Source organism: Danio rerio, chromosome 10, assembly GCF_052040795.2.
Source record: "Danio rerio strain M-AB ecotype USA chromosome 10, GRCz13ab, whole genome shotgun sequence".
Taxonomy (NCBI): domain Eukaryota; kingdom Metazoa; phylum Chordata; class Actinopteri; order Cypriniformes; family Danionidae; genus Danio; species Danio rerio.
The window spans coordinates 40,937,197-40,951,913 of NC_141030.1; the positions used below are offsets into that span (position 1 = coordinate 40,937,197).

The 14,717-nt window shown below is 37.2% G+C and overlaps 2 protein-coding genes across 7 annotated transcripts in view; both read left to right on the plus strand.

Annotated features, from left to right (window-relative positions):
* Positions 1 to 14,717, plus strand: part of cuedc1a (CUE domain containing 1a) — a 529,149-nt gene that overhangs the window by 85,445 nt on the left and 428,987 nt on the right. The gene's annotated exons all lie outside the window — the stretch shown is intronic.
* Positions 1 to 14,717, plus strand: part of ksr1a (kinase suppressor of ras 1a) — an 85,833-nt gene that overhangs the window by 49,971 nt on the left and 21,145 nt on the right. For all 6 annotated transcript variants that reach the window (XM_087271195.1, XM_087271193.1, XM_087271194.1 and 3 more), the window contains exons 3-7: positions 4,623 to 4,770; positions 4,970 to 5,432; positions 11,593 to 11,768; positions 14,267 to 14,336; positions 14,450 to 14,533. In XM_087271195.1, the coding sequence (XP_087127321.1) occupies positions 4,623 to 4,770; positions 4,970 to 5,432; positions 11,593 to 11,768; positions 14,267 to 14,336; positions 14,450 to 14,533 (941 nt within the window). The remainder of the gene's footprint in view (positions 1 to 4,622; positions 4,771 to 4,969; positions 5,433 to 11,592; positions 11,769 to 14,266; positions 14,337 to 14,449; positions 14,534 to 14,717) is intronic.

Consider the following 14,717-nt stretch of genomic DNA (forward strand, 5'->3'; position numbering starts at 1 on the left):
CTCCATCATGAGCTTGGAGGACTGCATCCACACATCTCTGCAATGACTCAAATCACTTATTAATAAAGTCATCTGGAATAGCAAAGAAAGTGTTCCTGCAGGACTCCCAGAGTTCATCAAGATTCTTTGGATTCATTCTTCAATGCCTCCTCCTTCATTTTACCCCAGACATGCTCAATAATGTTCATGTCTGGTGACTGGGCTGGCCAATCATGGAGCACCTTGACCTTCTTTGCTTTCAGGAACTTTGAAGTGGAGGCTGAAGTATGAGAAGGAGCGCTATCCTGCTGAAGATTCTGCCCTCTCCTGTTGATTGTAATGTAATGGGCAGCACAAATGTCTTGATACTGTACCTCAGGCTTCTGATGTTGCCATCCACTGTGCAGATCTCTTACACGCTCCCATTCTGAATGTAACTCCAAACCATGATTTTTCCCTCACTAAACTTGACTGACTTCTGTGAGACTTTATGCAGATTCCAGTAGCTCCTCTGCAGTATTTGTAATGATTGGGATGCAGTTCAATAGATGGTTCATTGGAAAAAATCTACCTTCTGCCACTTTTCCAATTGACCAACTAGATGTCAAGTTATTATTTGTTGCTCTTACATCTGGGATCGATGACAAGACTTTTGTCATTTGTACATTTACAAAAAAATAAATCATATTAATAAAGAAAAAGTATTAAAACAAATAAAAAAAATATATAGATATATAGATAGTTTTAAAAAAGTTTTTATTACTATTTTGAGTTCAAATTATTTATTAATAACTTAATTTTAAAAATGTACTTTATAAATGATGTATTGTAATGTACAAAGAAAAAAATGTATTGGATGTACTCATTTTTTAAATGTGAGAGGTTGCAAACAGTTGCTATGGGCTGAATTTAAACAAACAATGTAAATGTAGTAATGTTCAACCTAATTTTGTTTGTTTAAGTTCAGTCCATATCAATTGTTTGCAACCACTCACCTTTAAAAAAAATTGAGTGAATCTAATTAATATTTTTTTCAGTGTATATAGTTTGCATTAAGAATAAAAAAATTATTTAATAATTATATTTATCAGGATTTATTGTATATAATCATCATGTTTAATTGCTTGAATATTTGGCAGATTATTATTAAATACATATTACAGGTTAAGCAAATTCTGCACATTTTTTCTGTTTTTTATTTAAATAAGTCAAATGCTTTGTTTGCATGCACAAAATTAAGACTCAATTTTAATATTTTGATTTTGATAAATATAGTATATTCATAATATATGAACAATATTTATTGAAAGGGGAAGAAAAAACATATATACACACACACACGCACACACACACACACACACACACACACACACACACATATATATATATATATATATATATATATATATATATATATATATATATATATATATATATATATTTATATATATATATATATTTATATATTTATATAGATAGATAGATAGATACTGTGTATATATATATACTGTATATATACCTATATATAAGAATCTTTTGACAATAAAACATGTTTTAATATGTATTTTAATATATATTTCAAACATATTTTTAAATGGTATTATAGAACATTTTTATTCCGGCAGTATTTTAATGGAAACGTTTAAAAAGGTATCTTCAGGAGGTATTTAAAAATTTTGTCATTAATCAAACTAAAAGATTGTATATGACTCTTTTCAGTGTTGTTGGTATTTGTATGTTTTTTGTATGATGAATAGAAACCGATATGATTACATGCTACATTTTGTATATTTAGTATAGGTTTTGCCATTAATATAGACAATATATGCTGATATGGCATTAAAACTTAAATATAAGAACAAAGCTAGGTGTCTCCATATACAGACCCAGGTTTCCCCCTTGGTCACTTTGGCTCTTATCGGGGTCTGAATCCTCTTAGAAAATCACAAATTGTTCTAATAAAAACACATATTGGTCATTTGAGAGTGTGAGTGAGGACATGTTTTTATGTGTTTTTATGCTTTGTAGTTCAATATCCTTGAGTAAAGCTGAGGAATTAGAAATTCTGCTGTGTTTTGTCAGTTTGGCCACAGCCACATTCCCAGCAGGCCTGAGATACACGACTCTAATTACCCAGCATGCTGAGTCAGCCTCTCTGTGTCTCTCTCTCCAACACTCATACAGTGCAGTACAACATCCAGACTCACACACTGCACCGGACTCTCGTCTCTTCCTTATCTAAAATCAGTTACAGTACATACAGCTCTGGAAAAAATAAAGACCCTACTTGAAAATACTCAGATTTCTATATTTATGATTTATGGTTATGTATTTGAGTAAAACACACAACACAGCGCAACCTGCTGTTAAAAACTAGCCTAGATCGTTGTCTGCTTTTAAAAACTAACCTAGAATGCTGTCTGCTGATTATAAACTAGCCTAGAGAACCATTTGCTGGTAAAAACTAGACTAGAGCGCCATCTCCTGTTAAAAACAAACCTAGAAACTAGAACTAAAAAAATCATCAAGAGCACCATCTAATGGTAAAATCTAGCCTAGAGGACCATCTGCTGGTAAATACTAGTCTAGAGCGCCGTCTGCTGTTAAACCAGCCTAGAACGCCATCTCCTGTTAAAAACGTCTGTGGTTAAATAAAACTAGCCTAGAGCACCATCTGCTGGTAAAAAACTAGCCTAGAGCACCATCTAATGGTAAACAATTAGCCTAGAGCACCTTCTGCTTGTAAAAAAAAACTAGCCTAGAGCACCATCTACTGGTAAACAATTAGCCTAGAGCACCATCTGCTGGTAAAAAACTAGCCTAGAGCACCATCTACTGGTAAACAATTAGCCTAGAGCACCATCTGCTGGTAAAAAACTAGCCTAGAGCACCATCTACTGGTAAACAATTAGCCCAGAGCACCATCTGCTGGTAAAAAACTAGCCTAGAGCACCATCTACTGGTAAACAATTAGCCCAGAGCACCATCTGCTGTTAAAAAAAACTAGCCTAGAGCACCATCTACTGGTAAACAATTAGCCTAGAGCACCATCTGCTGGTAAAAAACTAGCCTAGAGCACCATCTACTGGTAAACAATTAGCCTAGAGCACCATCTGCTGGTAAAAAACTAGCCTAGAGCACCATCTACTGGTAAACAATTAGCCCAGAGCACCATCTGCTGGTAAAAAAACTAGCCTAGAGCACCATCTACTGGTAAACAATTAGCCCAGAGCACCATCTGCTGTTAAAAAAAACTAGCCTAGAGCACCATCTACTGGTAAACAATTAGCCTAGAGCACCATCTGCTGGTAAAAAAAACTAGCCTAGAGCACCATCTACTGGTAAACAATTAGCCTAGACCACCATCTGCTGGTAAATAACTAGCCTAGAGCACCATCTGCTGGTAAAAACTAGCCTAGAGCACCATCTACTGGTAAACAATTAGCCTAGAGCACCATCTGCTGTTAAAAAACTAGCCTAGAGCACCATCTACTGGTAAACAATTAGCCTAGAGTACCATCTGCTGGTAAAAAAAACTAGCCTAGAGCACCATCTGCTGGTAAAAACTAGCCTAGAGCACCATCTGCTGGTAAAAACTAGCCTAGAGCATTGTCTGTTGTTAAAAATTCTACCAGAGCCCCATCTGGTGTTAAAAACTAGCCTAGATCATTGTCAGCTGATAAAAACTTGCATAAAGTGACATCTGCTGTTAAAACTAGCCTAGAGCACCATCTACTGGTAAAAACTAGCCTAGACCGCCTTCTTCTGTTAAAACTACCCTAGAATGCCATTTCCTGTTAAAAACTAACTTAAAATGCTGTCTGCTGTTGAAAAAAAAGCCTAGAGCACCATCTGCTGTTAAAAACTAGCCTAGAGCACCATCTACTGGTAAAAACAAACCTAGAACGCCATCTGCTGGTAAAAACTAGCCTAGAGTTGTCTGTTGTTTAAAACCAAAATACAGCACCATCTACTATTAAAACTAGCCTAGACCGCCTTCTGCTGTTGACTAACCTAGAACGCTGGCTACGGATTAAAAACTAGCCTAGAGAACTATTTGCTGGTAAAAACTAGACTAGAGCGCAACCTGCTGTTAAAAACTAGCCTAGAACGCTGTCTGTTGCTTAAAAACTAGCCTAAAGCAACATCTACTGTTAAAAACTAGCCTAGATCGCCATATCCTGTTAAAAAATATCCTAGAGCGCTGTCTGCTGATTAAAAACTAGCCTAGAGAACGATTTGCTGGTAAAAAATTTGCCTAGAGCACCATCTACTGGTAGAATCCAGCCTAGAGGGCCATCTGCTGGTGAAAACTGCTGGTAATAAGATAAAATAGAAATGTCATTTTTAATCAATGCATAATCACTATCTGAAAGATTTTTCACCACAGCTTCATTAAGGTTAGTAGAATAAGTTGACGTGTACTTGCAAAAATGCTTTATAGTCGGTAGAATGGGGACTTTTAGAACAGTGCTAGCAGATATCAAGCAAACAGTCTACTCTACTCAGTATACTTTTGATACTCTGGTTGTTTGATTGTTACTATAATCAACAGAAAGGCTAAAGAGGACCATTGAAATAAAGTGTTACAGTATTTAACACAGGACTCTGGAGTCTGATTCTGTACTCCCTGCTCTCTCCAGGCGGTGAACGTGAAGCTGTCATTGGATGCTCTGCTGCAGATGCCCATCATTCAGGTGAAGGAAACCATGAGACGGCTGGGATCCACTTCAGAGGACTGTACCAGGCTGTGTGCCGCCCTCAGCTGCTTAAAGAGTGCCTCTGAGTCAGGTAAGAGCTCTTCACTTGACATTCACTCACTTAATAGGTGTGTTCAGCTTAATATGCTGTATATTGTTTGGGGAGTGTGAAAGTTGGATGAGAACAAGAGTTTTTAAAGGTGCCGTAGAGTGCATTGATTTATTATGTTAAACAGTTTGAATTGAGTACTAAAGTTCTTCCAAAACAACTGAGATGTGTTTACTTTTAGGGGAGTTTAAAGAGGACAGCGGTTGTTGGTTCTCCGAGCCCATGAGACGGGACAGTGGTGGCTTGACTCCAGTGGACCAGATCCCGTTATTAGGAGGTTCCCTGCGACCGCACAGCCCCTCTCCTCTTGCCCGCCCCATGACCACACCCTCTACGCCGCTCACCACCTGCCCACACCCCCGCTACATCCTATCGCCTGGCGAGGCTCACATCTATCACGGTTACGCAGAGAGTCTGACAGACCCCAGCCCGTATTACACCTCCCGGCCAGTCAGACTCCACGGACACACCTCCACTCCGCCCATAACCCCGCCCTCCCGGAGGAGACACCGCCTCAAGCCTCCCTGCACTCCTCCTCCTCCCTCCCGTAAAGTCCTGCACCTCCTTCCCAATATCACACTAACACGCAGCAAGAGTCACGAGAGTCAGCTGGGACACCGCATTGAAGACACACCCACAAACAAGTAGGTCACAATGAGTAGTATTTAACCCTATAAAGCCACTAATGGTATTTAACCTTACAAGAGGGTGCTAATTGTATTTAACCCTATGAAGGGGACTAATATTATTTAACTTTACAAGGGGCACTATTAGTATTTAACCCTATGAAGGATACTAATGGTATTTAACCTTACAATGGGCACTAATGATATTTAACCCTATTAAGGACAGTAATTGTATTTAATTTTACAAGGGGCACTAATAATATTTAACCCTATGATGGAAACGTATTGTATTTAACCATACAATGGGCACTAATAATATTTAACCATTTTAAGGAAACTAATGGTGTTTTATTTTACAATGGGCAATAATAATATTTAACCCTATTAAGGACAGTAATGGTGTTTAATTTTACAAGGGGTACTTATAATATTTAACCCCATGAAGGACACTAATGGTTTTAACCTTATAATGGGCACTAATAATATTTAACCCTATTAAGGAAACTAATGGTATTTAACTTTACAGGGGGCACTAATAGTATTTAACCCTACAGGGGCACTAATAGTATTTTTTCCTATAAAGGGCACTAATGGTATTTAACTTCACAACAGGTGCTAATAATATTTACCTCTGTGAAGGCACTAATGGTATTTAACCTTACAAGGGGCAACAATAGTATTTAACCCTATGAAGGACACTAATGGTATTAAACTTCACAAGGGGCACTGATAGTGTTTAACCCTATGAAGGACACTAATGGTTATTAATTTACAAGGGGCACTAATAGTATTTAACCCTATGAAGGACATTAATGGTATTGATCTTTACAAGGGGCACTAATAGTGTTTAACCCTATGAAGGACACTTATGGTATTGAACTTTACAAGGGGCACTGATAGTGTTTAACCCTATGAAAGACACTAATGGTTATTAATTTACAAGGGGCACTAATAGTATTTAACCCTATGAAGGACATTAATGGTATTGATCTTTACAAGGGGCACTAATAGTGTTTAACCCTATGAAGGACATTAATGGTATTGAACTTTACAAGGGGCACTAATAGTGTTTAACCCTATGAAGGACACTAATGGTATTGAACTTTACAAGCGGCACTAATAGCGTTTAACCCCCATGAAGAACACTAATGGTATTTGACTTGACGAGGGGCACTAACAGTATTCGACCCTATGAAGGACACTAATTTTAATGAATTTTACAAGAGGCAATAATAATATTTACATTCCTCATCCACCATTGGCAGCAGTGGTCCCTAAATTTAAAAAATCGCACTATGATCTGTTTGCAGACCAGAAGACACTAAAGATTATTTGAGTTTTTAGCACAAAGGTGTTCTCGGAGCTTTGTATGATTAGTCACATGGGATGTTTTGACAATAGTTTTGGTTCCTTTTCTGCTTTTTAAACATCTCAGAACCATTGCTGTTTATGGAGGATAAGGGAGCTCCTAGATTTCATCCACGGGCACTGATGGTATTTAAGCCTACATAGGGCACTCATTGTATTACACACATGGGGCCCAAGTGAAATTCAATCCTATGATGGTCACTATGATATTTATCCCCATGTGGGGCAATAATAGTATTAAATTCTATGGAGAGAACTAATGGTGTTTAATCCTACATGGAACACTGGTGGTATTTAACCCTATGCAGGGCACTTATGGCTTTACACACACAGGGCCCAAGTGGATATCAGTCCTATTAATGTCACTATGATATTTATCCCCCTTAATTCTACTAATAGAGCACTAACAGTACGATTTTCCCAACCTTAAATATTAAATATTTTTAAAATATTACATTGATAATGATGATGATGATGTATGGATTTCTTATCTTAAACTGTCAGAGTTTGTTTATACAGAGATAATTGGTTCAAGGGGAAAATGCTATTTAATCCTATGATATTTATCTCAATGAGGAGCACTAATAGTATTTAATTTCATGGAGAGCACTAATGTAATTAACCCTACAAACAGCACTAATAGTATTTAACCCATAGTGGGTCATTATATATATATATATATATATATATATATATATATATATATATATATATATATATATATATATATATATATATATATATATATATATATATATTTAACCCTACATGTGGCACTTATGGTATTGAACACTACAATGAGCACTACTTACACACATGGAGACCCAAATAATATTTAACCCTATGAGGGGCACTCATAGTATTTAAGCCTACTGTTTTTGAAACACAATTTATTAAGGTAAATATCAGCTCTAAATTTCAACTGAAAAGTCTTTTGTACAAAGGCCAATCTGATTATTTGAGCATATAGTATGACTGTCAAGTCACCTTTTTCTTTTTCTATAAGGATTAATAGAATGTAGATTGTGTCTGCTGCTTTAAAAGGGTCAACAGCTAATACTATTTAACTCAGATAATACATTTAATATCACAATGTAAGTTAACACTAAATAAACTGTTTTTAGCTTCATGTATGAAATATGATTTTCAAAGAAACATATACACACTTCGTTTTATTTCTTTTTTTATATTTTCTCCCATTTTTCATTGAACAGATAAATACTTTTTGCATAGACTGGAATTTTAATGTGTTTTAATATGGTTTAATATTTAATATGTGATTTTAAAATAATAGGTTTTAAAGGCGTAAATCATTAAATACTGTAGAGTCCATGAAGATATGCTTGTTTCTGCGCTGTGACTAATAGAAATCTGTGATGATATCATGACCACTAGTGCCAACAATGTGACCACAGAATAACGTCTCTTGTCTTGCCGGCTGTTTTGTGACATTTTTGTTAGTGTTTGTCGTTTTAACAGCTGTTTTAGATATTTAGCAGCAGTATTTTATTCAAAGATTTGACTAAAATGTGTCTCATGAACCTTCTAGTCTTAAAGATTAGGCTTAGTGCATTTATTTAAATTGTTGATCAATAAAATGTAATATATCTAATTACATTTTGGCTGACTATATGTACTATTATTAGCTAGTTTATATATATAAACTAAAACAAGCAAAACTAAAAGAAAAAAAACTGGGAAATATATAAAAAAAAAAAAATATATATATATATATATATATATATATATATATATATATATATATATATATATATATATATATATATATATATATATATATATATAATTTTTTTTTATATTTCCCAGTTTTTTTTTTTTTTTAGTCTTGCTTGTTTTACTTTGAATGGATTACAAACAATTTTTACTTTTATATTTGACTTCAATATTACTTGCCCTTTTAAGAATTATTTTTTTCCATTGGCTTCTAAATAAACCTCTGTTGTTCAATGACTTGCCAAAATGTGGTATAGGTGAATTGAATAAATAATTGGCCGTAGTGTATGTGTGTGAATCAGTGTGTATGGATATTTCCCAGTACTGGGTTGCAGCTGTAAGGGCATCCGCTGTGTAAAACATATGCTGGATAAGTTGGCGGTTCATTCCTCTGTGGCGACCCCTGATGAAAAATGAGACTAAGCCGAAGGAAAATAAATGAATATTACAATTTACTAAGAGGCTGAGTCAGACAGCCAGTGACCAACATACAGCACATGAAATGTTGTTATGTTATGTTATGTTATGTTATGTTATGTTATGTTATGTTATGTTATGTTATGTTATGTTATGTTATGTTATGGTATCTTATCTTATCTTATCTTGTCTTATCTTATCTTATCTTATCTTACCTTATTTTTTGTATAAAGAAAAAATTCATGGTTTACACCTTAGCCATGGACTACAGTCTGTGTAACACCTTTGTTCTTATCTAGCAAGAAAATGTATTATTTTGTTTTGGTCCTGTCCTAACCCTGCAGGCACAGGACGTCAATATGATGTCATATTGATGTTGTACTCTAATATCGTGGGCAAGTTGACACGAGAGACCATACCACTGTTTTGTCATTGTAAATCTTTAAACAAATGTATAAAAATATATACAGTACAGACCAAAAGTTTGGACCCAGCTTCTCATTCAAAGAGTTTTCTTTATTTTCATGAAAATTGTAGATTCACACTGAAGGCATCAAAACTATGATTTAACACATGTGGAATAGGTTCTTCAAAGTAGCCACATTTTGCTTTGATTACTGTTTTACACACTCTTGGCATTCTCTTGATGAGCTTTAAGAGGTCATCGCCTGAAATGGATTTCCAAAAGTCTTAAAGGAGTTCCCAGAGATGCTTAGCACTTGTTGGCCCTTTACCCTCACTTTGCATTTCAGCCCACCCCAAACCATCTCGATTGGGTTCAGGTCTGGTGACTGTGGAGGCCAGGTCATCTGTTGCAGCACCCCATCAGTCACCTTGGTCAAATAGCCCTTACACAGCTTGGAGGTGTGTTTGGGCTCATTGTACTGTTGAAAAATAAATGATGGTCCAGTTAAATGCAAACCGGAAGAAATGGCATGCTGCTGCAAGATGCTGTGGTAGCCATGCTGGTTCAGTATGCCTTCAATTTTGAATAAATCCCCAACAGTGTCACCCCCACACCATCACACCTCCTCCATGCTTCACGGTGGGAACCAGGCATGTAGAGTCCATCCGTTCACCTTTTTTTGCATCGCACAAAGACACGGTGGTTGGAACCAAAGATCTCAAATTTGGGCTTATCAGACCAATTTGACCAAAGCACAGATTTCCACTGGTCTACTACCCATTTCTTTTGTTGTTTAGCCCAAACAAGTGTTTTTTTCTTGTTGCCTGTCCTTAGCAGGGGTTTCCTAGCAGATATTTTACCATGAAGGCCTGATTCACACAGTCTCCTCTTAACAGTTGTTCTAAAGATGTGTCTGCTGCTAGAACTCTGTGTGGCATTGACCTGGTCTCTGATCTGAGCTGCTGTTAACCTGTGATTTCTGAGGCTGGTGACTCGGATTAACTCATCCTCCACAGCAGAGATAACTCTTGGTATTCCTTTCTTGGGGCGGTCCGCATGTGAGCCAGTTTCTTTGTAGCGCTTGATGGTTTTTGTGACTGCACTTGGGGAAACTTTTAAAATTTTCCCAATTTTTCGGCCACTCGTTTTTCTTTACTTAGCTGCTTTTTTCTTGCCATAATAAAAATTCTAACAATCTATTCAGTAGGACTATCAGCTGTGTAGTGTTTTTTTTCCGGGTCACGGCACCAAAACTGTTGTGAAATTCTAAGACGAGCCCAAAAAAGCAGGGAGAACTTTCGGGTGTCTTCAAAGCAGAGTCCTTTAATAGGAACTCAGTGTCGCTGTGGCGTCATCGAAAGAAACTCTCAGCTGGTACAGCAGACACTCAGTTTAAATACATTTTTACAGACATTGATGCATGTAGGTGGGGACAGTCTAAAACAAAGCATGCAAATGAAGTGTTGTTGTCGGCAGGGTAAATTGCCATTCCAGATAATTACCCATTCACGATACATTTTAGCATGAAAACAGTGTGCAAATGATGTTCTGGAGACAGAACTCGTCCGACCAGTTGACCGGCTTGACCATTTGTTAGACAATTTGCATTACATTGGAGACAGTCAGGGCTCAGGAAACCAAGAGATTTTAAGGTCTGTCACACCCTAAAAACCAAAGAATATAACTTTTCAGTTATATATAAATTTAATAAATTTATATTCCCACAGTATCCACCTGCTGACTCCTGCACAACACAACTGATGGCCCCAACCCTGTTTTTAAGGCAAGAAATCCCACTTATAAAACCTGACAGGCACACCTGTGAACTGAAAACCATTTCAGGTGACAACCTCTTGAAGCTCATCAAGAGAATGCCAAGAGTGTGCAAAGTACTTTGAAGAACCTAGAATATGACATTTTCAGTTGCTTCACACTTTTTTTTGTTATGTATATAATTTCACATGTGTTCATTTATAGTTTTGATGCCTTCAGTGTGAATCTACAACTTTCATAGTCATGAAAATAAAGAAAACTCTTTGAATGAGAAGGTGTGTCCAAACATTTGGTCTGTACTGTGTATATAAAAATATGTTGACTTCAGATGTAGGCAAGACACAAGCAGGTATTCAAAACTAGGGCAATAATCCTCAGGTAGTCAGTTATCATCCAAATAATCAGCCTGAGCAACATATTAGTCAGTCACTACTCAGTCATCCACCTTTAGTAATCCTGACTGTCTTTATTCCCTCTTAGATGTGTAAAGAAGAACAAGCTGTTTCTGAATGTCCAGATTAATGGTAACGGCTGCGAGGACTCTCCATCCCGATCGCCCACTCTCTCTGTGCGGACTCCCGGAGCGGCCCCCGCCACAGCCCCATACACTTTACCTGGCACCCCGACACTACAAGAGGAGCACAGCGGCCTGAGGAGTGAGTTCAACAGCACAATTACAGCATCGGTCCATCTCCAGCTCAAATCCAGCAGACTGCAGTGAAGTGCCTGAGGAATGTTGATCAGACTGAGGTCACAGTTCAGCCTCTCAGCGTGAAGAGGAAGCTTTCACCTGCGCTCCACACACACACACATGCGATCGCTGCCGGTTTTCAGCAGTAAATGATTCACCAGCAGCTCTTTTAGAAAAGCACAGGCGTTTACGAAGAGTCTAGACAAGGGTTTGTTGTGTTTTTGGAGGTGTGTGTTAGTAGTGGTTTTGTTATGTCTGGAACAGTGTTGTTTAGTGATGCTACATCAAATTAAAGTCTTTCATTTATATTGTATTTGGTCTTATCTAAAGTGACTTACATTGCATTGAAGGCACCCATTTTGTCAGATCTTGCTTTCACCGGAAATCAAACACTAGAGGTGAATTGTGAGTGGTGTTTTTTGTTGTGTCTAGTGCTGTGTTGTTTAGAGATACAACCCTAAACCAAAGTCTTTAATTTATTTTGTATTTAGTATTTCTATAAAGCGACTTACATAACATTGAAGGCACATATTTTGTCAGGTCTAGCGTTCCCTGGGAATCAAACACTGGAGGTGAACTGTGAGTGGTAATTTTTGTTATGTCTGGAATGGTGTTGTTTAGAGATACAACATCAAATCAACGTCTTTAATTTATATTGTATTTGGTTTTCATCTCAAAGAGTGGCATTGAAGGCACCTATTTTGTCAGGTCTTGTTTCCTATGGGAATCAAATACTGGACGTGAATTGTGATTGATGGTTTTTGTTATGTCCTGAATGGTGCTGTTTAGAGATACAACATCAAATCAAAGTCTTTAATTTATTTTGTATTTGGTTTTATCTTAGCGACTTATATTGCATTGAAGGCACATATTTTGTCAAATCTCGCGTTCTTTGGTAATCAAACACTGAAGGTGAAGTGTGATTAATGTTTTTTGTTATGTCTGGAATGGTGTTGTTTAGATATACATCATCAAATCAGAGTCTTTAATTTGTATCGTATTTAGTTTTATCTTAACGAGTTATATCGTATTGAAGACACCTATTTTGTCAGATCTTGCTTTCCCTGGGAATCAAACACTGGTGGGCAATTGTGATTGATTTGAACAACACTGTTCCAGACATAACAAGAACCATTGAAGTCTTTAATTTATATTTATGCATTTTGTATTTGGTTTTATCTAAAGCGGCTTGCATTGTACTGAAGGCACCTGTTTTTGTCAGATCTTGCGTTCCCCGGAAAATAAATATACAGTCTTGGTGTTGGTTTTGTAGCATCATGCTGTTTGAGCTACAGGGAAGCATTTAAAGTTTGTGTGAAATCTAAATTTACAATGTTTATTTTGCTGGCGCACATCGTTGTTCTTTAGGTAAACAATAAAACAGTCTGATCATTTGCTTCTGTGTTTGGAGTGGCGATCCTTCTCTGTTGATGTCAGTTTGACGCTTCAGCCACAATATTCTTAACCGCTCCCCTCTTACCGTTAGTTGGCTATGAGGGAATGATGTGCAAAAAAGTCCCCTACTCAACATTCTATTCAGTTAAAAGTACATCAACATTCAGCAACTTCAGGTTCATGTGGACTTTAAAGGGGGTCGCACACCAGATACGCCTTGCAGCTCCATGCATTTTAGAATTCTAAACACATACTCATCGGCCACTTTATTAGGTACACTTGTGCAACTGCTCGTTAATGCAAATTTCTAATCAGCTGATCACATGGCAGCAACTCAATGCATTTAGGCACGTAGACATGGTCAATACGATCTGCTGCAGTTCAAACTGAGCATCAGAATGGGGAAGAAAGGTCATTTAAGTGACTTTAACCATGGTATGGTTGTTGGTGCCAGATGAGCTGGTCTGAGTATTTCAGAAACTGCTGATCTACTGGGATTTTCACGCACAACCATCTCTAGGGTTTACAGAGAATGGTCTGAAAAAAGGAAAATATCCAGTGAGCGGCAATGCTGTGTACTGAAATGGCCAACATAGTCACCAGATCTCAATCCAATAGAGATTTGCATCATGGATGTGCAGGCGACAAATATGCAGCAACTGCGTAAGGCTATCATGTCAATATGGACCAAAATCTCTGAGGAATATTTCCTGTATCTTGTTGAATCTATGCCACAGGGGATTAAGGCAGTTCTGACGTCAAAAGTGGGTCCAACCTGGTACTAGTAAGGTGTACCTAATAAAGTGTCCAGTAAGTGTAGATTTGTATCAGAGCAAACACACCGGCACTGCAATTTAGCGGCTGTCCTCCAGTGGGCGACCCCCTTAAATGTGATTACGCACTTTTGGTCCGCACCTGGGTTTGTTTGACGTCAGAATTTGATTTGTTTGGCTAGTATCAACCCAGTTTTCAGGTTTGGTAGATGCACCGCTTACCTAATTATAGCACTTTAACTCAGATTTTCATTAAATGCCGTCTTTAAACTTTCTCTATCTGTTTTGTCTCTAGATAATGTCACCGTCCACCGTAGTTCACCTCAAGCTCTGAGGAGAGACATTGGGCTCGCTGTCACTCACAGGTAACCCCGCCTTCTGTCAGCTTACTTACTCAATCAAAATCTTAGAATGGAAATGTAAGTAGAATTCTTTTGGTTGACATTTTAAATAAAAAGGTTTGTTTACGTGTTTCCAGGTTTTCTACAAAGTCTTGGCTTTCTCAGACATGTCAAGTGTGCCAGAAAAACATGATATTTGGGGTAAAATGTAAACATTGCCGGTGAGTACAAATACATATTTGAATAGTCCTTGTAGAAATGAGATTTGTCGCCCTTAGGGTTTTTATCTTGCGTTGAACATAATAGAAGGTGTTTTGAAGAATGTGGATAACCAATCCGTTTCAGTTCCTGTTGACTGTCATTGTATTTTTGTTCACGCAGTAAAGGCAATGGGAACTGAAAACT